This window comes from Aethalodelphis obliquidens, unplaced genomic scaffold, assembly GCF_003676395.1.
Source record: "Aethalodelphis obliquidens isolate GAN/ISIS:26980383/991018 unplaced genomic scaffold, ASM367639v1 scaffold4, whole genome shotgun sequence".
Classification (NCBI taxonomy): Eukaryota; Metazoa; Chordata; class Mammalia; order Artiodactyla; family Delphinidae; genus Aethalodelphis; species Aethalodelphis obliquidens.
In genome coordinates, this window is record NW_020837948.1 from 26,041,230 (window position 1) to 26,065,224 (window position 23,995).

At 49.0% G+C, this 23,995-nt stretch overlaps 1 protein-coding gene across 4 annotated transcripts in view; it reads right to left on the minus strand.

Annotated features, from left to right (window-relative positions):
• MCC (MCC regulator of Wnt signaling pathway) overlaps positions 1–23,995 on the minus strand; it is a 432,932-nt gene that overhangs the window by 24,827 nt on the left and 384,110 nt on the right. For all 4 annotated transcript variants that reach the window (XM_027100123.1, XM_027100130.1, XM_027100138.1 and 1 more), the window contains 5 exons: positions 23,176–23,316; positions 20,473–20,576; positions 17,174–17,357; positions 3,917–4,151; positions 274–480 (listed from right to left, as the gene is read on the minus strand). In XM_027100123.1, the coding sequence (XP_026955924.1) occupies positions 274–480; positions 3,917–4,151; positions 17,174–17,357; positions 20,473–20,576; positions 23,176–23,316 (871 nt within the window). The remainder of the gene's footprint in view (positions 1–273; positions 481–3,916; positions 4,152–17,173; positions 17,358–20,472; positions 20,577–23,175; positions 23,317–23,995) is intronic.

The following is a 23,995-nucleotide window of genomic DNA, read 5'->3' on the forward strand; positions in this document are numbered from 1 at the left end:
GATCGCTCCCTGGATCAGACCGTGATCTGTGAAAATGCTTCAACTGTATGGAACAGTTGAATTGTATAGGATTTTAACTGTCCGTAAAAGTGAGATGTTTTCAAAATGTGGATTTGGTTTCTTTGCCCGCAAAATGTCCCTTTCTTTCGAATTTCTGGAATGGCTTTCGGCTCCTATGCAAATAAGGAAGCTGAGGCAGCAGGGTGGTGGTCAGTGGCTGGCGGGACCTGGGCAGGCGGTGAGGCCCGAGCCCCAGGGTCCCTGTGCCCCTACCTTGCCGGCCTTGTCCTTGCCGCCGCTGCTGGTGGAGCTGAGGGACCGCGTGCGCTGCTCCTTCAGCTCCTCCACCTCGGACTTCAGGTGCTCGATGTGCACGAGGTAGGCCTGCTCCTGGGCCTCCCGCGTGCTCAGCTTCAGCTCCAGGGCCTTCTTCTCCTTCTCCAGGAGGTACAGCTGGGCCTTCAACTCTGCCATCTCCTCCTGCGGAGCACAGAGCGCACGAGGCGCCCACGGGGTGAGAGCAGGGCTGGGCGGGGGAAGGGGGTCTGTAGCTACCACCCACAGCCCGGAGGGAGGTATCACTGGGCAGCTGGGGAGAACATGACCCCGAGGAGACTAGATGGCCGTCTTCACACATCTTAAAGGACGGACTCGTGCACTAAGCCAGGCGCTTTTCACTAGGCACCAGAACTGAGATCAATGGGTAGAAGTTACAGGCAAGCACACCTTGGCTCACTATAAGGAAAACCTCTCTAACAACTGGAATACCCCACGCTCACGTCCCCAGTGGTCTCATCAGCCACGACAGAAACCAGTTTTCTGGCAGGCAGAGGCTAACCATCAAAGAGGCTGTAAAAGGGTCATTCGTATAAAGCTGGGTCTGAGCAGGTCCCTTCCAATTCCCATTTCCTTTTCCACATATTTAATCACCCCTGATGGCAGTCTGGGGCCCTGAGCTGTGTCATGCCACTGGGAAGCCTGCAGAGCAATGATACTGCCCCCAGCTCTTCTCTACTTTAGGCCCCAAATGAAACGAAATCGAAACAGAGCCCTTCCCGGGTGACTACGCCTCAGGTAACTTCTTCAAGTATCTTAAAGAAGCCAAATCAGAGTTTGCTATGGAGAGAAAGAAGTGACTCCCAAATGGGACCGTGCTGTCCTGGGACCAGAGCCGGGCACCAGTGGTAATCACCCGCATTTATTGAGCATGTAACACTGTCTTAAATGTTTACACTAAGTCACTCACTTAATCCTCCCAACCTGAGGGAGGTATTATGAGCATTTCCGTTCATGGAGGGGAAACTGAGGCATGAAGAGGGAAATCCACCAGCTCAGCCCACAATTACTGGGTAAACTGTGGAGCCCGAGTTTGAACCCAGGACGTCTGGGCTCAGAGCCCAGGTAACCACTAAGCTATACTCCCCCTCCCCGGCCCCGCTTTCAAGGTGAGCCCACGCATGACTCCTGTCCCTCACCTCTGCTGGAGGGCAAGTCCAGCACCCCGTGACCACCCGGTCAGTCTCCCCAGCTATCTCTGTCATCTTACTTCATAACACGGGGGCACTGCCTTGAGAGGGATTCACCAAGGTCACCCCCGAAGTGACCCTCCTCTGAGGTGACAAGCCACAGGCCTGCTGTGCTCTCCTGGGTAAGCCAGACCTGGGGAGTAGATGTTCTCACCGCCAACATGGGGAAACACCTAGAGGGTACCCACCGCGGCCAGTCGTACTCAGGGCTGGGGGCGTTAGCCATGGAGAAGGCAATGTGCCGAGCCGAGCGACCACTGAAAAGAAGACGCCAAACCTTTCCTAACAACGACACAGAACCAGGAGGAAAGGTCTCCATACACTGAACCGTCTCATCTTTTGCCATCAGAAGCCGGATTCTGAAGGTTCTGACAGCACTGCATCCTGAGCTAATGTGGACAGTCACACCCAGAGCAACCATACAGACACAAGCTTGAAAGAAGGAAAGATGGACCCATGGGTGCCGGAAACAGGCCCTCCACCCAAGAGGAAAGGCAAGGTGGCCCCAGCACCAGCCTCCTGAGGCATCAGGCAGGCAGGGAGGCCCCAGCACCTATGCAAGGGCAGGGCAGACAGCCAGGACTGAGACCCCCCCCCACCCGACAGGAGCCAGGACTCTCCAAGTGCCGCCTCGAGAGGAGACAAGAAGACCTCCCTGTGGGGAGGATGTGGTGAGGAAACGTGTCATCACTCAGGCTTCGGGTGGGAGAAGAAAGAAAAGCCTCTTCTGAGGAATCATGGAGGCATGAGGCATGTGTAGATAGGCTACAGGAATCGTCAGCCAAGAATAAGGCAAAAACTAGCCCTAAACCTCTGAAACCCACGGGTCCCAACAGATCTAAGGACACAACCGTTTACAGGGACGTCTCCACCCAGGACCCGCGGGACCCCAGGGAAGACACAACCTCCACCGGGCGGAGCTGGCACCCACGTTCTCCTCCCAACACACACACGCACGCGAAGAGAAAACAGGAGTCACGGTGAGGTAGAATCGGCATGTAAAGAACCAGAATTCACAAGGAAGAAGACAGAAAATAAATATTTAAAGCAATTAAAGAGAAAAAGGAAGAGGAGTCACAATGAAAGGATGGGATCTTCAACACAGAAGAGAACAGCCACGTCAATCATCTAGAAACCAAAAGCTGTTTACTAAAGACCAAGTACAAGTGAAAAAACCCAGAAAACGCGAGTCTCTCAGCAGTTGTAGCCTAGAACCAAATGGTGAAATCCAACAAAATCTGCAGCAATGGACTTGGTGTGGGCAAGCACACATCCCTGAACACACTATTAGGGACACACAGGGAAGGGAGGTGACTCCGATGTTTTTCTTCAAAAAACTAGTGAGGGAACCCAATGGCTGCCCCTGGGTCACGATATTACGGGTTCTCTTTCTTCCAGCTTTTTATAACTCCTATTTTTTGGGAAAATTTCTCTGATGCGTATACATTTTATTTGCAAGTAGCAAAGGGAATATCAGAGCTTTTATTTCACCAAAAATCTCTTTCCTGGCCAAAATAACACTGAATTTATCACAAAACATATTGGCCTGAACATAGAAGAAATCTAGAGTCTTTGGCCAAAGGAAACATGATGTTTGGAAGAAGTAATGGAAGGGCAGCTTCACAGTTCATGCCACAGGGTGCAAAGGCCCACAGAGAGGGGAAAAGGCACCGCGGTTATGGACACAACGCCCGGCTCGTGGGCAGTGAGGGGGGAAATCAGCCAACGTCGCATGAGGGTTCCCTAGCGGGAGTCAAGTGAGGGTCTGAGCTGAGACGGTGAGGCCAATCTGCTGCCACGGCCCAAAGTCCTCCCAGGCTTCACCCAGATCCAGCTCGAGCAGCCACGGAGGGCAGGGATGTGCTGAGCAAGTCGCCCCGGAGGGTGACAGGGATGAGGGTTACCGATCTTCCACACAACACCACAGGGACAAGGGGGTCAGGAAACCAGGGCTCTTGTCCAAATGCCGCAACTGGCCTCGCCCCGTCCTCCCCGCCTCACCTTAACGTCAGCATCAACCCGGGAAGCACTTGCAAGTGTTCTGGAGACCAGGGCTCTTTTCACGCGGACAGAGGCTGCTCCCCCCCGACCCCCACCACCGCAGAGGTCTCTCCTGGCTTCTCTTGGAGACGAGGTGTTCCATTCTGGCCTGGGACCCCCTGAGGTTTCTCCAGTGCTCAGCTCACCTCTCCAGGAACACATCCAGCTCAAGTGACCCCCAGACGTACTGAAACCATCCCTGTCTACACATGAGGCCCTGCCTGTCCTCCAGGGGAGAGGTGGCTGACCACGGCTGGGCTGACCACTACTGAGAGGCCTTTTTGTACTTCCTCCTGGTGACAGCGGAGTGAACGGGACCCGGGTCTGAGAAGAGCCCCCCACGCGGATACCTTCATGGCCATCAGCTCCTGCATCAGCACCGCGTTTTCGAGGTCTAGCCGCTGGCTGTCTCCCCGGGGCTTGACGTCGTAGCTGAGAGGATCGATGTGGATGCTTTCCAGCTCCAGCATGGTCAGCTTGACCGCGGCCCTGTCATTCCTGAGCTGCTGGATGTAATCCTTCAGCCTCTGCTCGTCTTCCTTAGTAAACTCTGTATCGCAGCTACTGGCTGTGGAGCTGGTTGTGCTGAGAAGACAAGAAAACCCACTGCACTTCCAGTCGCTGCCAGCAGGTCTTCTCCCCCTCATTCTTCTCCACACCCTCCCCTCTCCAACAGTATTTAGATGGTAATCCAAAAACAACAACGAAGAAAGCATTCTTCATGGCATAGTAAATTGATAGCACCTTTTGGGAGAGAAATGAGTATGAAGAATATCAGAAAATGTTTACACCCTTTAAGACAAGGTGTGGACCCTAGAAATGAAGTCTAAGGAAAAGATTCCACAGAAGCAACAAGATACACATGTACAAAGACGTTTCACGGAATGCAAGGTTTAGTGAATTACAGTACATATCAGAAAGAAGGACATGATGTGGACATTACAGGAATAATTATGGTAATGGTGGAGAGAGTTTGAGTGAGGAAATAGGATGAAAAATATGTCATAAAAATAGATGTATATATGCATAGGACTTATAAAAAGGGATATGTTAAGGGAACAAAGCAAGGTGAAGAACAAAATACCTATGGCATGACCTACAGACTGTGTGTGTGTGTGTGTGTGTGTGTGTGTGTGTGTGTGTGTGTGTACACATATGCATTGCACACTGCTGACAGCAGTCCCCTGGGGGTGGCAGCTGGATGGAGTGGTAGTGATGGGGGATCCTCTGTATGATGGCTGAGTATAAAGTCCACCACAGGGACTCAGGCTGGTCCAAGGGGCCCCTGGCCACCCATGCTGAATGGTGACCAAGCCGGGGCTGGCAGTTCTGAGGAGCACCTAGGGCTGGACCCCGGGAATGTGGTGGTCCATGAAAGTTTCTGTGGGTTCCCGAGTACCATGGAAGGGTAAGAACCACAGGAAAACTGAGGCTTGGTGCTCCAGACGGTTGTAGGCTGTCCCCACTGGCTCAGAATGAAGCCCACTGTACCCAGTTCTCAAGCACTTGAGGCCAGCATGCACCTACGGTGGTTTCTCTGGACCCACCTACACGTGACGTAGCCCTTATGGAACTGGCTTTGGAAAGATGGCAGAAAAACAAGCAGGGACCCATTTAACTCTCATCCCAATAGTGCAGGTCGGCATTATCATCTCTGTCGTTACAGATTTGGAAACGGAGGTTCTGAGTCATTAAGTAGCTTGCCTGGTCATGAGGACGGAAACTGGTGCAGCTCGACTTGGGCCGCAGTCTCCCCATTCCACAGCCCTGTCTCCCCAAGATTCCTGTTGTTGGAAGCTGTGCCAGGAGCAGGGACTGGTATCCATAGGCTGTTGGCTGCCCTGAGGCCAGGCCTGCCCTCCTCAGCTCACACGGGAACAGGGGTAACAGGCCAAGACCCCAACACAGCAGATGCATCTCCTCCCCGTAACCTCGATGTGACCAAGGGCCATTCCACTCTTGCACGTGACACGTTAACAAGAAGTCGAGGCTTCCGGGAAGAGAAGGGTGAGAAGAGATGATAGGCCGTGCACACAAGGAAGAGAACTTCCTAGGGCCTGGGGTGGTCTTCAGGTCAGAGAACTCCTGCCAGGACTGGAGGTGCCCTACCATCCTTCACCCTCCAACCCCCATCAGAACAGGTGGGATGTTCCTTAGAGATGAAGGGAGCAAGACGAGTCTGACCAACACACAACACCTTTTCAGAGGCTGTGACGGCTAGTTACACGTGTCAGCTGGGCTAGGCTATGGTGCCTAGCTGCTTGGTCGAACACCCCTCTTAGATGTTGCTGTAAAGGTATTTTTCACATGTGATTGACATTTAAATCAGTAGACTGAGTAAAGCAGATTACCCTCCGTAGCGTAGGTGGGTCTCATCCAATGAGTTGAGGCCTTCAAAGAAGAGATGGAAATCCCCTAAGGAAGAAGAAATTCTGCCTCCAGACTGCCTTTGAATTCAAGCCTGCAACATCACCCCTTCCTGGGGTCTCCAGCCTGCCTGCCCTGTAGATTTAGGACTTGCCAGCCCCCATAATCAAACAAGCTAATTCGTTAAAATCAGTCAATCAATCAGCCTCTCCATCCATCCACACACACACCTGTTGATTCCGTTTCTCTGGGGAACCTGAATACAGCGGTGCTGCCTTTACCTGGGACCCGAGCATCTTATACGCTTTGTAGATTTAGAGGTAGTACGACTCAAACTCTCTGTGCCTAGTTCCTTATCTTTAAAATGAAAGTAATACAGTACATACTTCCTAAGGTTGTGGTGAGGATTAAATGAGGTAAACCGAAAGTGTCTGGAATAGTGCCCAGCACTCAGTAAATATAGCCATCATTCATTCATTCAAGAAATATTGGGGTACTTACTGTGGGTCACTTTTCTAGGCCCTAGAAAAAAATCTGTCTTCATGGAACTCATATTCTAACAGGGGAGACAAACAAGTAAAACAGACAGCACATCAGACAGGGAGAAGTGCCAGGGAGAAAAATGACGCAGTTATGGGGATCACGAAGAGGGGGTGGGGTGATTCTTGCAAACAGAGTTCGAGGAGTAGACGTGAAGAAGGTGAGAAAGGGAGCTATGTGGGTATCTGGAGGAACAGGGAGGCAAGCAGACGATACAGCAAATGCAAAGGCCCTGAGGCAGCAAGGCTGGCTGGCCAGCAAGAATAAGACTGTGGCTGAATGGGGGTCAGCCAGGGGAGAGGGAGGAGAGCTGGTCAGACAGGAGGGTGTGTATGTGGGGGGCAGGGTGCCACGTCACATAGGGTCTCATAAGGGCTGTGTCTTTTTCTCTAGAGTTAGAAGCCACTGGAGGGTTTGTAATAGAGGAGTGACATGATCTGCCTTCCATTTTAACAGGATCCCTCTGGCTGCTGTACTAGGAGAGATGCAGGGACGCAAGGGCAGAGGCAGGAGACCTTTTGGGGGCTACTGCAACAAGCTTGGGGGAGACGGTGGAAGCTGAGAAGGCAGGAAGTAGGTTAAAAACTACTCATCATCAATGTTATGTGTTCTCAAGCTGTATTTTAAAAAGGACGAGATGGGACAAGCAGCAATACCCTCCAGTTGGAACACTTCAGGTGCAATTGCATAAAGAAACAAAGCAGCCCAAGAAAAGCATGAAGGAGCAACCGGTACCGCCAGCAGAGGGCGCTGAGGAGCCAGCGGGGGCTTCTGAGGATGACAGCTGCCCAACAAGAGGGATTCATCCTAGGGAGGAAACAGGGTCCCTCCCTCAGGATCTCAGCCTTCTTCGGTAAAGACCTGTTTTGCAAACAGCTCGGTGACAGGCATGCCTTACACAAAACCATTCAACAGGACTCGGAGCTTGCCTTCATGGACTGTCAACACAACGTGGAGGGACAGATGCCTAAGTGTCCACACATGAGCCACAAAATCAGAGCGAAGTGAAGCTGTGGCCCTGTTCACGGAGCATTACACGGGGCTGAGTGTGGAGATGTGCTCCCAGGCATGACGTGTTTAGACAGCGCGCTGCTGGGAAATAGCAACACTGCTCTTCCAGTGAGTGGGGAGGACCTTCAGGTAGGAGATCCTTTCCCGTGAAGCTGGGACCCAGCAAGAGAGGCTCACTTTACAACTGTAGTTCTTCTTTTCATTAAAAGTCGCTTTGGAGAATTTTAAATATAGAGAAAACACAGAGCTAAACCAATATCTGGGTGACCTTTTTGTCATATTTTCTTTGAAATGCTTTTTTAGAAATATAACATACTTGAGCCACCCTTTGATTCCTGTCACTTAAAAAAGAAATTTCAAGCAAATCAAAACTACAATGAGGTACCACCTCATGCCGGTCAGAATGGCCACCATTAAAAAGTCTACAAATAACAAATGCTGGAGAGGGTGTGGAGAAAAGGGAACCCTCCTATGCTGTCGGTGGGAATCTAATTTGGTATAGCCACTATGGAAAACAGTATGGAGGTTTCTCAAAAAATCAAAAATAGAATTACCATATGATCCAGCAGTCCCACTCCTGGGTATATATCCAGACAAAACTATAATTCAGGGCTTCCCTGGTGGCGCAGTGGTTGAGAGTCCGCCTGCTGATGTAGGGGACACGGGTTCGTGCCCCGGTCCGGGAAGATCCCACATGCCGCGGAGCGGCTAGGCCCGTGAGCCATGGCCGCTGAGCCTGCGCATCCGGAGCCTGTGCTCCGCAACGGGAGAGGCCACAACAGGGAGAGGCCCACGTACCACAAAAAAAAAAAAACAAAAAAAACCCCCCAAAAACTGTAATTCAAAAAGACACATGCATCCCTATGTTCACAGCAGCACTGTTTACAACAGCCAAGACATGGAAACAATCTAAATGTCCATCAACAGATGAATGGATAAAGATATGGTATCTATATATAATGGAATATTATTCAGCCATAAAAAAGAACGAAATAATGCCAGTTGCAGCAACATGGATGCAACTAGAGATTATCATACTAAGTGAAGGAAGCCAGAAAGAGAAAGACAGATACCATATGATATCACTTGTATGTGGAATCTAAATTATGGCACGAATGAACCTATCTATGAAACAGAAACAGAACCAGGGACATGGAGAACAGAATTGTGATTGCCAAGGGGGAGGAAACTGGGAGAGGGATGGAGTGGGAGTTTGGGATTAGCAGATGCAAACTGGTATATATAGAATGGATAAACAACAAGGCGCTACTGTATAGCACAGTAAACCATATTCAATATCCTGTGATAAACCATAATGGAAAAGAATATGAAAAAGAATGTATATATATGTATAACTGAGTCACTTTGCTGTAGAGCAGTAATTAACACAACACTGTAAATCAACTATACTTCAATAAAAAATTTAACAAAAATTTCAAAACTCTAAGGACAGTAGAAGCTAGAGTTCTTTAATTATTCTGCAGGCCCTGAAAGGATAATATGTTGGCATATTTTCCATTTAGCGGGACAGTGGTTGTCAAAGAGCAGTCGAGGGGCTGACCACGGCAGCATCCCCTGGGAACTTGTTAGGAATGCATGTTCCCAGGCCCCACTACCCAGACTCACAGAGTCGGGAACTCGGGGGTGGGGGCGTGGGGCCAGCCATCCGTTTTAATGCACTCTCCCACTGACTCTGAGGCACAGCCTGGTTTGAGAACAACTGGTCCACCCCACAGGATAACTGGGCATTTGCAAAGTAGCCTGTAAAGTAACGGCACCCCATCACAAATTCTCTAGGGAGAGCCACCGTGCTCTTGGGCTGACCTGGTGGGTACCAGTGATTCTGAGCAGGTCTCTGACATCAGGCAGACCTGAGTAAACATTCTTCCTCTGCCAATGCCTAGCGTTATGGCCCAGAGTAAATCACCCAACCTTTCTGGGCTGTGACAAAGTGGGGATACTAACAGTTGCCATGTCACCAGGCTATGGAAATGAGACAATGGGTCCTGAAGCCGGCAGCCCACACACAGCACTTGCTCTGGGTGGGGAGGAAGCACAGCTGTGCCAGTGGCCCCGAGACACCCAACATCAGGCTCAGGGCCTCCCTCCAGGGATGTCAGCCACCTAGCAGGTCCTGCAGAAAACCACCCATCTGCGGGGGAAGCAGAGCAGCAAGTGTTGACCGGACTTGCAAACCCCCAGAACTGCCTGGGAGACACCAACATGGGGGGGCAGGGCAGAGGCTGCCAGGCTTTGGGGGGTCCTGGAACCCTCTAGGGCCTGGCGCCCGATCCCAGGCCAGGTGGGGAAGGCTTTTGTTTCACCATCCCTTCTGTGCGTATAGTTTTAAGAAAAGAAGAAAAAGAAAAAAGGACAAAAGATCTCCCTCCACTGATTTTACCCCTGTGGGAAGCTCAGAGCTGTAAAGTGCTTTTCCAGGGGAAAGTTTAATTTCAAGGTAAGCACCTAGCCCCGCTGCCCCTCTCCAGCTTCCCTCTCTCCCTTCCAGGACACCAGCGGGGAACAGATCAGGCGAGGTTAATTACAATTCTGCTTTGTGCTCTTAATGGACCACCGCGGAATATGATTATGACAATGGTAAGAGGAGGGGAAGCCGCGGCCTTTTCTCCGGCCTCCTGCAGACAAAGGCGCTGTCGGTCTCCCGAGGGCCTGCCGCCGGCTGCCGACTGCCGGGCTGGGGTTAAGTCATCCATTAACTCTCCCGGCTCGGAATGCCGGGTGAGCTCAGTTGTCAAGGGGGAATAAATCACTTTCCCAGTGGGCCGAGTTACTCCTCCTCTCCAGGGTGAGAGGGATTGCGGGGAGGGCTGCAGAGGAAGCAAACCCCAGCTGGTTCCAGGATTCTGGGGCCGCACATTTTTGCCTTCTCCCCCGGTTTTTCGAGGAGCTGGGCCAGGTTGCGTGGGTTTCTCCTTCCTTACCATGATGCTCTCTGCTTGAGCTCCCCTCGGCTGGCTCTGCTCTGCGTCCGTTAGTCGCCAGCTGACAGCTGATCTGTCTGCTCACCGCACACGAGCGCACGCCGGCCAGCCTGGGGCAGCCCACCCTCCTGCCTGCCCTGTTCACAGTGGGACGCGGATACAGCAGTTTATTTAAGCAGCCGTCGATTTCAAATGTCCTCTCTTCTGTTCCTCTCCACCATGTCCCAGCCCTGTCCTGAAGACAACTCCCCATCCTGCTTTTAGAAGAAAAATCTTTTTTTTTTTCAGCTTCCTCATCTTGTCTCGACAGAAAGAGAAAAGAACATATTATTTCTTTTGCCTTGAAAACCAGAGGCGGATTTTTCCTGGAGTTTTTATCAATGTCTTACCTGGCCCCAGTTAGGATCTCATTTACACCAAGGAGGAGCTCACTTTCAGAAGGAAAGGGCCACTAGGGGGCCTTCTGTTGGCCGAGCATTTTGAATTTATTTGAAGGAGGGGGTCAGGCCAGTGACATTCGACCCCCCTCCTCTAAGCAGAAGCTTGGGCCTTGTCAGCTGCCTGAATTTCGCAGTGTTGTGCTGGGTATCCCCCCATGCCCCCCACCTTTTTTTCCTGACAATTCTTTGTCACATAGGACTAAAAGTACTCAACACAATCCAAACCTCTTAGGTCTGAACGCTCTCAAAGGATTATCAGAATTCTCAAGGAGAAGCGGTTTGGGGAGGAAAAATTATCTAAAAAATACAGTTGACTCTTGAACACCAGGAGCTTGAACTGTGCAGGTCATTTATACGTGGGTTTTTAAAAATACATACAGTACTATGTTTATGATGGGGGCCGGGGGAGTCCGTGGTGGGTCCTGGAACGAATCCCCGGTGGATACCCAGGGGATGACTACATGGGTAGGGGAAATCTTCTGCCAGATAACTGAAGTCCTCAAAAACTGCCTGGTTCCAGAAACTCAGCTGACAGTGGAAGGCAAAATGAGAGACACATTTAAGAGATGGATTCTTTATATGGTCTTTATATGGTGCCGTTACGATGGGGTTGGGAACCAGGCATCTCTAAAACAAATATTAAACTGCTCCTGAGTTGGTTGCCAATAACACACCAAGATAGACACCATCTAGACCTGACACCTATACTGCTGCTAACAATTTCTCTGACATTCAAAACATTAAACATTTTACAGTCGGCACTCCCTATCTAAGAATTCCGCATCTGCGGATTCAACCAACCGCGGGTGGAACATCTTTGGGGGGAAAAAAAAATCCAGAAAGTTCTAAAGAGCAAAACTTGAATTTGCTATGTGCAGGCAACTATTTACATAGCATTTACATTACATTAGGTATTTTAAGTAACCTACAGATGCTTTAAAATATATGAGAGGATGTTTGTAGGTTCCAGTGCAAATATTACAATGTTTTATATAAGGGACACTTGAGCATCCTCAGATTTTGGTATCCCCACAGGAGTCCTAGAACCAATCGCCCAAGGATACTGAGGGGTGACTGTAAATGATTTTCATCACTCATAATTAAGAGGTACAGAGTAAAATATTAAGGGTATGTTTTTGCCTAGAGATTGGCCAAATTAAAAAAATGTATACTACCCAGTTTCAGCAAGGGTGTGGAGGAAGAGGTCCTCACACGCTGGCTGGATCATGTATGGAAGGGCTCTTTGACATTTGAAACAACAGTCATTTTTGAGTCAGCACATTCTGCTTCTGCTTCTGTGGGAATTGGTCCCACAGAAACTGCATGAGGGGGACAGGTATAAGGACAAGGATGGTGACTGCAGCAGTGTTTTAATAGTAAAAAGCTGGATACAAACATCCCAACAAGAGGAAGCGTCTAAATACACGACGAACTGCCATCCAGTGGGAGACTGGGCACTACTGAAAAGAACGACACACGTGGAAAGATGCCTAAAAATATAATACTAAGGGGAAAAAGCAAGTTTCGAGAGAGTCCACCTAAGTAGGATCCTTATTGGGTTAAAATGAGATGGAGTCACATTTTTAAAGATGCCATGTGTTGGTCTGCTGACAACACACCCTCCGCCTTCTTCTGGGACCTACCCCTTCTCTCTGCCCGTGTGGCTCCTGCAAGAACTGTCGTGGCCACGTATGACTGACTGGGTAGGCACTTGAGCCCAACTGGGCGAGATGTTCCTTCCCAGGATTTTCTTACTTGACACCAGAGAAACCAGTCAGCCTGGTATACTAAAGCAGGTGGTGTGCTGGTTTTCTGTCATCTGGGGAGCAGCCTGCAGCAGGGAAGAGGTGAAAGCCGTGTGCGGAGGCCAGACTGGCCAGGTGTAGCCTGGCCCGGCTGTGCCCAGGTGGCCGGTTCTCCTCTGCCCGGGCTCACTATAGCCCTCTGCCCAGGTACGCGGCTCCTCTGTGGGAGACCTGATATCCTTCCACCAAGACCCCCTTTTAAGCTATTTGAGTATGTTTCTGTCACTGGCAACCAAAGGTCTAGGTCATAAAAAATGGACACTTAAATCTGTGAGGATACGCTCCAAACTGTGTGCAGTGTCCTTTCCAGGGAGGGTCCTAGCACGGGGAATTTTATGTCATGCTTGGATTTTAACTGTTCAGTTTATTTTTACAATGAGCATATAATTCTTTTGAGATCAGCAAGTTAGGTCTTAAAAAAAAGAAAAGCGAAAGCATTTCAGGTCTCTATCTAGTTCCCATAGAACCTAAATGATAAGTGACGAGGACATTTTCGCAGGAGGCCTGAGCACCATGCTATGCTGTCATGTGGAGTACCGTGTCTGAGCTGGGCTTCAGAATTTACCAGCACTTCTCAGCATTAATCCCAAGGACTCTGGATGGACTCTCCTGGTACTTGGATGGGGAAAGCACCTCTGGTTTTCAGAGGGAAGTAAAGATGCCTATTACGACAGGCAGACCTAATCTGACTCTCGTGCCCGGAAGCTTGCTGGTGGTGGGGCACAGGCCTGTCCTAACCGGATGGCTGTTTCAGTCCCATTTACCCTTTCAATGGACGTGCTTCCACGGTCCTCAGCCTTTCTTTCCGTCTCAGTGAAACTTCATCTTAATCTTAAGGCTGACTTAGAGGGTGAGGGCTGGGAGCCCCACCACTCTCCATTCCAATTTGGGGATCACGCCCCAGTGTGAGTGGTCAGCCAGGTGGGACCCCGGTTCCCTGGATGTTCCCAGAGCTCACTGCAAGGCTGCAGTCACCAGTCTCACAGCCTCAACCCGATCCACACCTGATGGCAGGACAAAAGGGACTCCAGCCTCCGTGAGGACAGACTTGCTGTGGCTTACTCTGTCTTGGCCCCTCGTCCTTTCGTAGATTTAGATCGATGACTGTGCTTCCACCCGGTGAGCTGAAACTGTGATGCTTGACCAAAAGGGTGGGCTTGACCGAGAATTCCTATTCCCACTTCCCATCCATTTAGTCCACTTGCCTCTCTGTCGTGATACACTGATAAAGCTATCCAGGCAACCCACATTACCTAGTTACTCTGCCCATTAAGATAATTACACTTTCTGATGCGGCCACGGCTGTATTTTTGCAAAAAAAAAAAAAAAATGAAATGTTTCAAAACTGAAACAGCAGCATCCCTGGGCTCCAGACTGCAGAGTCAACTGATGGGCTGCCTGCCGTTTTTATTCTCCTTGCTGGTAACTGCCCCTCAGCTGCTGCCTTCTGAAACCATGACCTTGCTGTTACCGGGGGCTGCCCCGTGCTGCCAGAAAGGCGTCTGGAGGCCTGGTACTCAGCATTCCCTTCCTGAGACCTGGAGGAACAGCGGGCTGACTCTCTGGTTAGAATTCTGCCAGCTGGCTACAGGGGGAGGGGAGGCGACTGATGAGCTACATAAAGCTTCCAACTCAGAAAGCCTCTTGTCTGTCTTTCTTCCATAATCTTGACATGTGGGAATGGCTGAGTGGAATGGCAAGAGTTACAAACAAAATTAATTATTATAATTATGAAAGCATCTGGTGGTCTGGGACTTTTTTTCTGAGCCACGCTGAACGTAAGCAGCCTGGCTGTATCAGGTCCCAAGAACGTGTGTTGCCACGTGAATGCCTGTAACCCCCTCTCTGAGCTGCTCTGATTTGGGTGGGAGTATGAAAGGGAACTTTTAAGGAGAATTGAGTAAAATCTGAGCTAAAGGTCTCTGTACTTTGATGCAAAGATCCACTGAAGACTGAATTTAGTTCAAGAGCCATTCTTCAGTGAGGTCATCCTTGCAAACTGAAACTATGTTCTGAGTTTATGTCAACCTACTGAAGTACATTACCTAAAATGAAGCTTCTCTAAGAAGCCTGTCTCAAAAATCAAGGCTCATCTATACATTAAAATATTTCTAAGAAATATTCACAATCAGGGTCTCCACTGAATAGCTGGTGAGAAAACATTCCCGCTCCTGACTGGCTCTAAATGTGTCTCTGATTTAGATTAAAACAAAATTATTTTGCAGGTGGGGAGGGATGAGCAAAAGATCTGTAACACACCCCTTATAAGCCACTGAAATGGTACGCAGTTCCTGTCAACCCAAGTCTTGTGTTCACTAATGCAACAGAACAGTATCATTGACAACATGAGAACTACATTTTTATGCTAAATGAAGGTGGAAATTATAGATTATACACATTGGGAAAAGTCATTAAGAAGAGCATCTGCTTTCTGTGTTTAAACAGAAGAATCTGGTTTTAAGAAAAAAATAAATTATCATCTGTGCTACCCTGAATAAGACAATTGTTGCTGCAGTCCAGAGGAAATAAGTCCCTTGTGTTTGTGGGCACCTGGCCAAGTACGTTACTGGGAATGTCCCCTTTCCTGAGGCACCAGGTCCAGGACAGTTAAATCTGCACTTAGGCAGATGGCTGGGTCCTACCAGTGGGAAAGACAGATGGGACCATTAAGTTTCTCTCAGATACCGAAAAAAACATCAGTATCTCTCCTTTTGCTCTTAAGATTGAATCCACCCTTATGTGGCTTTGGTCACTTGACCTGCAAGCAGACACTGTTTTTTTTTTTTTAAATCATGAGATCCAACCTGGCCTAGTGAAAAGAATAATATGCTTGGTGCCAAAGTCCTGGGCTCGGGTTCTGATTTCCCTCTTATCTATCAGCCTTATTTAGGCAACTCACTCTTTCACCTCTGAGCCTACCCTAGGTTTTCTCACCTATACAAATGGGGTGAGTTACCCTTCCTGTCTTTTGTGATTTGGTTATCACATGACAATCTCTAACAAAGTACTTTCTAGACAGAACTGGGATATAAAGGGGAGGCATTCTATTTGCAGCAACAGGGATGGACCTAGAGATTATCACACTAAGTGAAGTCAGACAGAGAAAGACAAATATATGATATCACTAATATGTGGAATCTAAAATATGATACAAATGAATTTATGAAACAGAAATGGAATCATAGACATAGAAAACAAACTTATGCTTATCAAAGGGGAAAGGGGGTGGGCTGGGACAAATTAGGAGTTTGGGATTAGCATATACAAACTACTATATACAAAATAGATAAATGACAAGGTCCTCCTGTATAGCACAGGGAACTATATTCAGTATCTTGTAATAAACCATAATGGAAAAGAATCTGAAAAAAAAATATCCATATATATATATCCATATGTATCCATATAACCAAATACACATATCCATGTATCTCTATATCTCTATGAATCACTGTGCTGTACACCAGCAACTAACACAACATTGTAAATCAACTATAATTTTACAGAAAGAAAGAAAAAGGGAAGGCATTCATGTTTTTAGGAGTTTTGGTGGCAAGAAATGAGAAGGTCATTAGAAAAAATTTCGTTCTGACCCTCTACCCACATCCAATAGAATCCAATGACTTCCGCAAATTATGCTTAGCAAGGTGTTCACTGCTTTCCTCCCCATCTTTTTTTTTTTTTGGCGGTACGCGGGCCTCTCACCGCTGTGGCCTCTCCCGTTGCGGAGCACAGGCTCCGGACGCGCAGGCTCAGTGGCCACGGCTCACGGGCCCAGCCGCTCCGCGGCATGTGGGATCCTCCCGGACCGGGGCACGAACCCGTGTCCCCTGCATCGGCAGGCGGACTCTCAACCACTGCGCCACCAGGGAAGCCCCTCCCCATCTTTTTCAAGTACCCATTTCAGTTTTCTAGATCCACAGATACTGAACTTGAACCCAGGCTCATGACTAAGTGTCTGCCAAGCACACGCTATGATTACGCATCACTCTACAAGGCAAAGAGGTGAGAGAAGGGAAGTCTGTTGTTTGAGGGGGGTTTACAAAGGACAGAGGCACAAGAGGAAGGAAGAGAATGGAGCCTGGAAATAGGATACGGTCTGGGTCTTGGGTGCTTAAGGACCATTTGCAGCACATGGGCCTTCTTCACCGCCCCAAATACTTCTTGAAAATCGAGGACTATAACGAAATGGAAGGTAGAACCAAAAGGGGGAAGTATACCGGACAGAAAGGTAGGTTTGGGTTCCACCTCCTTGAGCAAATCACCCCTTCTCTCTGGGTGGCATTTCCCACACTGGTGAAGTGAGAAGGTGCTTTCCAGCTCTCCCATTCTGATTCCCGGGAGCAGGCTGCAAGCTGGGGTCGGGGGGGTGGGGGGCGGTTAGAATTCTGTCTTCCAGCAAGCCTCACAGTCCTTAAGAGCTGGGTCACTGCACGTCAAGGCTAGCGAGCGGACTACCCGTGGGCACGCATCCAGCTCGTGGCAGAAAGGCCGAGAATTACCTGGTGTGGCTGTTAGAAGACAGGCTCTCCCAAGGCTGCACGCTGCAGCCGGCCACAGCAAAGGCTCCCCCGCAGCTGCCGTCCAGCTTCATGAGCAGGGCCTTGGCGGCGTTCTCGGCTGTCTTCCGGCAGTCGTGAGCTCGCTTGAGCATCTGAGTGATGTTTTCATCCCCTGACGGGTCTCCTGCGTGGCAGAGAAGCCAATGGGTTAATCAGCGCTGGTCTAGAGGAGTGAGTCTGGACAATCAGTAGCCAGTTACTCGGGGGGGGGGGGGGGGTGGCGCAGTAGAGAGGAGTCCAGCGGTGAATGCCAGTGAAGAGACGCGCGTCCTGGGCCTGGCTCTTCACCGAGAAACTGCACCGAGGAAGGCATCTTCTCTGCTCTGGCCTCCACGGTCCTCCCCGACAAATGAGGGGCTGGCCAGTAGGAGCTCTGTGGTCTGTTTCCAGCTCTAACCTATGATTTTCTAATTCCCCAGGCTCCTCGCTGCTCCCCGCGTCCAGCCCCAAGTCTCCTGTGTGGCCCTTCTCCCCTGCGCTGGTTGGTACTTCCCTGTGAATGAGGCCAGGGAGAAACTGAGGCCAAACCTTACGACCTCTCCACAAGTCTGCAGCTTTGCTGAGAGCTTCGTGTAGGCACGAGACACAAAACTAATGATTAAAACGAGACCTTGAGACTGGCTCTGACTGTCCTCTATGGACGCTATCCCTGACCTTTCTCTCTGAGCTAGGCCATGGCCAGGGGCGAGCTCCCCTGCCTCCAGAGGCCAGGAAACTGGGCTGGAGCAAGACGTCAGGGTCGTGGCCACCACCACAGAGCCAGACAGGGAATTCCCTGCCCAAGACAGTCACTTTCTTGTTGTGTTTTCAAAAACCATGCCGGCCAAATAAGTCATTGGTTTGTCACCTCTGCAGCCCAGGCCCATGATCTTCCAAGTGTGTATATATGAAAGCTTATGCCAAAGCCTAAGATACAGAACTGGCAAATGTGGAACTGGTTGAAGTGGGCAGGGGTGGGGGGCATACACTCAGCTTCTCCACCCTCCACGCCCACCACTGAGGCCTAGAGAAACTCCTCCAGCTTCCCAGGCCCAGTTCGAAAAGCACTGGTCTAAATCATCTAGAACGAACACCTGTGCAGTCAACAAGACACAAAGAAAAAACCCACAATAACTGACACTGTGGGTAAATGTTACGACTAGTACTTGCTTCCCTGTGCAACTACACGGCACGTTAGGGCAGGCTGACAGGTCAGCAGCCGTTGTCAGCAGAATGGAAGAGTGAGATTTAATAGGGAGCTGCTAAAAAGTCAATTAACGCTCTGCTTTACAGAGAGGGGGAGGAAACGTGGGTGTCCGTGTCCCGCAGGCTAAGATTCCCTGGACCTCCCTCTGGCCACTTCTCTGACAACTTTCATACTTTTTTCTCCTTCCACAAATATGATATTTTACGTATGTCGCACCAACTGACTGCTCTCTGAATTCTGAAGAGGCGTGTTACTGACTGCCCCATTTTATAAACAGACCCATGAGCTACCCAGGATTATGTTAATACAAGGCCTTTTATTATTGATTTTAAATATTTAAAATGCAGATTTATTTAAGTCCTTTCAGCTCCTACCAAGTAACTGTGCTGAGTAGGTACAAGCCTCATAAAAGGTACCTTTCAAGGATGGAACAGTTTAAGACATTCCTCTGATACAAACTGGAAATAAGATGATTGATTTTTTCCTTTAATTGATCATTTTCCTTAATACTTACATTAAAAAAACCCAAAAAAACCTGACAGCAGGCCAAGATCATTTTAGAATCTGTTTAAGAGGAGGAATAAAGTTTTATGGTTTGGTTAAAAGACCCTGAAAAATGAGGTTCCTAATGGAAATGCTGGCAGAGTTTCTACTTCTGGGCTGGGCTGGTAATCCTATTAAAAAAAAAAAAAAAAAACCAGAAATCCCAGAGAGGGGGGTGGAGGATGGTCACCCGTACAAATGGAGGCCTGCTTCCTCGCTGGGTGACTTGGATATGAAGCAGGAAATTAATACCCAGGATACTTCATTCCCTTCAGACTTGCTTCAGATTCCTGTCCATGTCAAAACTGAAGGAGGAAAAATAGGTGAATGTTCAGTGCAAAAGCTAGAGCCCAGGCAGGGAGCAAGGAGCTGGCAAGGAGGAGAGGGACGCATTCTGGAGGTACCCCGACGGCGACCTTCTCTGCAAGGTGTGTCCTGAAAGGACTAGCTCTAACGTGGGCTCCCAGCCCGCAAGGAAAAGCCAGTCCATGACAGGTGGCCTGGTCCCCAGCCTGCCCACGCCACCCACCTTTGACTCTGGAGTGGTCGGTCAGTTTTTTGTTCACCTGCCATGCCTTCTCGGGAGAAGCTGCTGTTATCAGGTGTAGGCTGAGGGAGTCTGCAGGCCTCAGCATCAGAGATGGCCACCTCTGTCCCTGGAGCTGTCTTTCCTCCCGAACACTATTTCCACTGCCACTGTCCTCATGTCATCTCAATGCCCAGAGCCATAGTCACTGGTGAAGTTTTGGCAAACGATGGTAACTAGGATGCCACACTCGTGTCTTTTTCAGTTCATACCCCTTCTAGTTACTCAACAGTGAGGGTCAGCAGGGGGAAGCGGTGTGGATCTGGAGGGAGGAATCACGCCAACAGGACGCATGATCCCTGGGGTGAGGGAGAGGCAGGGCTTCGAGGTGGGCTGGCAACACCTCTGCTCCCCCACAGGGGCAGGCCGGGGCTCCCGGGGCTCCCAGGGCTCGCATTCGGTGAGGCTGACAAGAGCAAGGTATGAAACGTTCCTCTGCATTCCCACGACACCTGGAGACCAGGTAGGGGGAACCCACGCTTCCAACCTACTCAAAGGAACAAACCTGGAGAAAAAGCACAGCCAACAAAAGCAGCCACAAGAGGCAAAGGCCTTGTGGGCAGCAAAGGGACCCTCAACGACCAGCATCAGAGAGAGGCTGCGGGAAAGCTGGTCCCTTTCATCGTGAACCTGGGCCTCCCACTCCATCTGGTTCTACTGCCAGCCGGGGAGAGTACGTTTCCTGAGAGGGTTTGTTTGTTTTAACTTGTCTGTAATGCTGTTTCCACTCCAGTTCTTGCTGCATTCAACATAAACAATTTACTCACTCAGTCATGAGGAAAAAATGAAAAACACACTTGACAAGGGAATTTCATGTTGTCGGGAGGCGTGCCAATGCCAACAGCCGAGATGGGGGCAGGAGAGCAAGAGAGGCGGGGGGGTGAGGAGGAAGGAAGGGGACGGAGGGACTCCGGCCACACTTACCGGGAGATGACCCCACACCAGCCGCGCGGAACTGCCCCAGGATGAGGCTCTGCTCGCTCTCGGCCAGCGCCAGGAGGAGTTCATAGGCTTCGATGCACTGCTCACTGAAACAGAAGCACACGGCATCCTCAACTCAGCCAGAGGATGGCGAGCCTCTCCAATGCAGCGCCGTGCCCGGGGTGGGAAGCAGCTCGGGACCTGGCTCTCAGCCTCGCCGTCCATGTCAGCAAGGAAATACCCAGGGATACTCCTGGCCAGAGCCAGGGTCTTGCTCTGTTACATGGCCCCCTCCCCTGCCCCTGTTTTTTTAAACTTTAAACTAGGATCTAGAAAAATACAAGAGAAGCCATAAAGATGAGGGAGGCAAGTCTGCTGGCCCTTTGATGATCAGCTCGAAGGGAAAGGTAATAGGTTCCTGACAGCCAGCCTCCCGAGATGCTCTCCAATCGCCCTGATCTCTACACACTGCTATCCACAGCCTTTGCATAATCCCCTTCCACGTTGTTGCAGGGTTGGTCTGTGTGACTAAGGCAGAAGTCATGGGATGTCATGTCCGAGATTAGGTTATTAAAAAACACGGTGATTTCCATCCTGGTCTCTCTCTCTCCTCCCTTCACTTTCCCTCTTGGATCATCCTCTATAGAGGAGGCCAGCTGCCATGCCTTGAAGACACTTGAGCAGCCCTATGGAGAGGCCCATGTGGTTAGGAACTAAGGCGCCCAGCCAACAGCCAGTGATGGACTGAGGACCCTACCCAAAGCTTCTTTGAAGCAGATCTGCCAGCCCCAGTTAAGGTTTCAGCTGATGCAGCTCTGGCTGAGAGCTTGACCAGAACCTCGTAACAGACCCTGAGCCAGAACTACCTAGACAAGTCATTCCCAGATTCCCGACCCTAGAACGTGTGATGTAATAAATAGTCATACAATAATAGGTAATTCATACAGCACCCTAGAAAGGGGACTATTTTGACCCAGACCCACCTATTCAATAGAATGGCCACTAGCCACATGTGGATATTTAAATTAAAAAGAATTTAAGGTAAATAAAATGAAAAATTCAGTTCCTCCATTGCAATAGCCACATTTCATATGTGTAACAGCCATGTGTGGCTAGCAGTTACCATACTGGATAGCACAGAGAACAGTTCCATCATCACAGAAAGTTCTATTAGATGTCTGTACAACTGTTTCATGAAACACTCACAAAACCTCTGACAAGAGTGTGAGAATGGATTTCTAAGAGGAAGAACATTAGTCTCTCTTTGGGTGCACCAGGTAGAGGATCAAAGAGCGACCTCTTGAAAGCCACTGCTGCCTGTGACCCCACATGGACCCACGTCTGTACTGGATGGAGCGTGTGCCTAATGCCTCAGTCATCCTGGCCAGATGCCTGCAGTAGTGAAATTCACCCCCCCCAAGCAAAGAACTGATTAGCTTCTCCAAGCTGAGCAGGGGAAATGTTGCTTTACACAACACTTATTAGCCAACAGACTGTTTTTTTATTGTCTTTACTTTCAAGTTCCTTTACTAAGAGATAAGGAAGAGGGTCCAATGACTGCCTCTGGGTACTGGCAGCTCCTCCTCTCAAGGGCAGTTAGTTGGTCTTTCAAGTTAGAGACGCTGGGACATTGTTTCTTCTGTACGGATGAAAGGCAGACTGCCGGTGCAGAAAGGCCTGTTTCAAGAGTTGTCAGAGACGATCATCTGTTTGCTTTGCTGTGTCTGTCAACTAGTAGGATTGCTTTCTTGCTTTGGTCTCCTATATTTAGGTTCGATATTGTTTTTTGAAGAAGCAATGTTTCTTAAAACAATACTGACCTTTGTAAAGGATGCCAAGAGTAAGATACAATCGCTACTCTGGGACTTCGGTAAATATGCCTAAGTGGTGACACGAATGAATCTATGAAAACAATAGAGCATAGTTTCGTAGCTTTTCCCAAGCAGTAATTTAAAAATAGATAAATTCCAAAGCCAATGAAGCTGAAAAAAAGAGTGGTACATTCATACACCACTTGCTCATCAATGAATGAATCATATTCATTTCAACGGGTTTGTTTTTATGGGAAAAAACTGGCAGCACGCCTGAGGAGCCATGAAAATATTCATACCCTTTGACCTGTAATTCCTGCTTCAGGGATTTTATCTTGAGGAAAATACTCACAAGAATGAAGGCTTTTGTTTTAAATTATTCACCATAGAATTATTTTCAATATCAAGAGTCTGCAAAAGTCTAAATGTCTTTTAGAGAAATGAGTAATAACGCCATATGAACTTGATGTAGGGGATACAGCCAGTCAAAATAAATGGAGACTTTTAAGCAACATTACAAAACTGTAACAACCTGAAGGAAGAGAGTGCTCCAGATTTACAACAATGTAAAATATATATGAATATGAATAAAGACTGGGAAAAAAAGATTAGAAAGAACAAGACTTGAACATGTAACACAAAACTTGATGTTCTGAGGGATACTACTCGAATGAAATAATATTTAAGTTGACCATGCGAACAGAAACATACCTGTTTACTAATACCACACTCATTACCCTTATTTTCTTAATTGCTGCCACCAGGGTGCTAATTGATTTTCAATATATAGCACACTAGCATTTGCTGGTTATGTTGTCTACTTTCATGCAGAAGCTTGCTATGCATGTATTTCTAAATTAAAGTGGCTACTCGCCTGCCCCGCCCCACTTCCTACCTGTACTGCAGGGCCAGCCTCAGCGCGGTGGCATTGGATTCGTATTTCCCCACCAGCATGCTCATTCTCTCAGCATTGCTTTTGCATTCTTCCAGGGTTATGGTCAGAAGGTCATTTTGGGATTTGAGGTGTTCGATACGGCTACAAAGGAAGGAAAATCACGTTCACAATTTTACACCAGGACTACAATGAATTTGCCAAGATTTTAGCCATTGACTCTAGATTCCGGCCAAAATGCACATTGGATGTGAGCTCGTCAGATGTTTTAGTAAATGCAACTGATGAGAAGTAATGAAGGAAGAAGCTCAAAGCTGAAGAATCACTAAATTCTGTGTGGATGAGAAATAAAAAATAAACTCCCGGTTATTTCCTAGCCAGCCACAGATGAGCCATTTGCTAGGTACTGCACTAGGCTCTGTAGATACACCAAGGAAAGGAACCGACCGCGTGACCTCAGGCCCTCATGAGAGTTACAACTGGTATGCTTCGATGAACCACCGTCCACAGGGACAAATGAAATCACAGTAATAGCTACCATTTGTTGAGCCCTTGATCAGTAACTCTCCCAACAGCCCTCTGAACTAAGTATTATTATCCCCATTTCTCAGAGGCAGCACGGAAAGGGTAATTAATCCTTGGGATTTGAACCAGGCAGTTTGACCCCAGATCCTTGACTCTGAACACTCACTATGGGGCAGGAGCAAAAGATGAATCAGTGAATGAACAAGAAACTGCACTTAAGGGGCCTTTGAATGGGACCTGTGGATCGTGTCCAAAGCTCCTTCCAGCTTGGACAGACCCCTAACTGCTAACTGCTGGT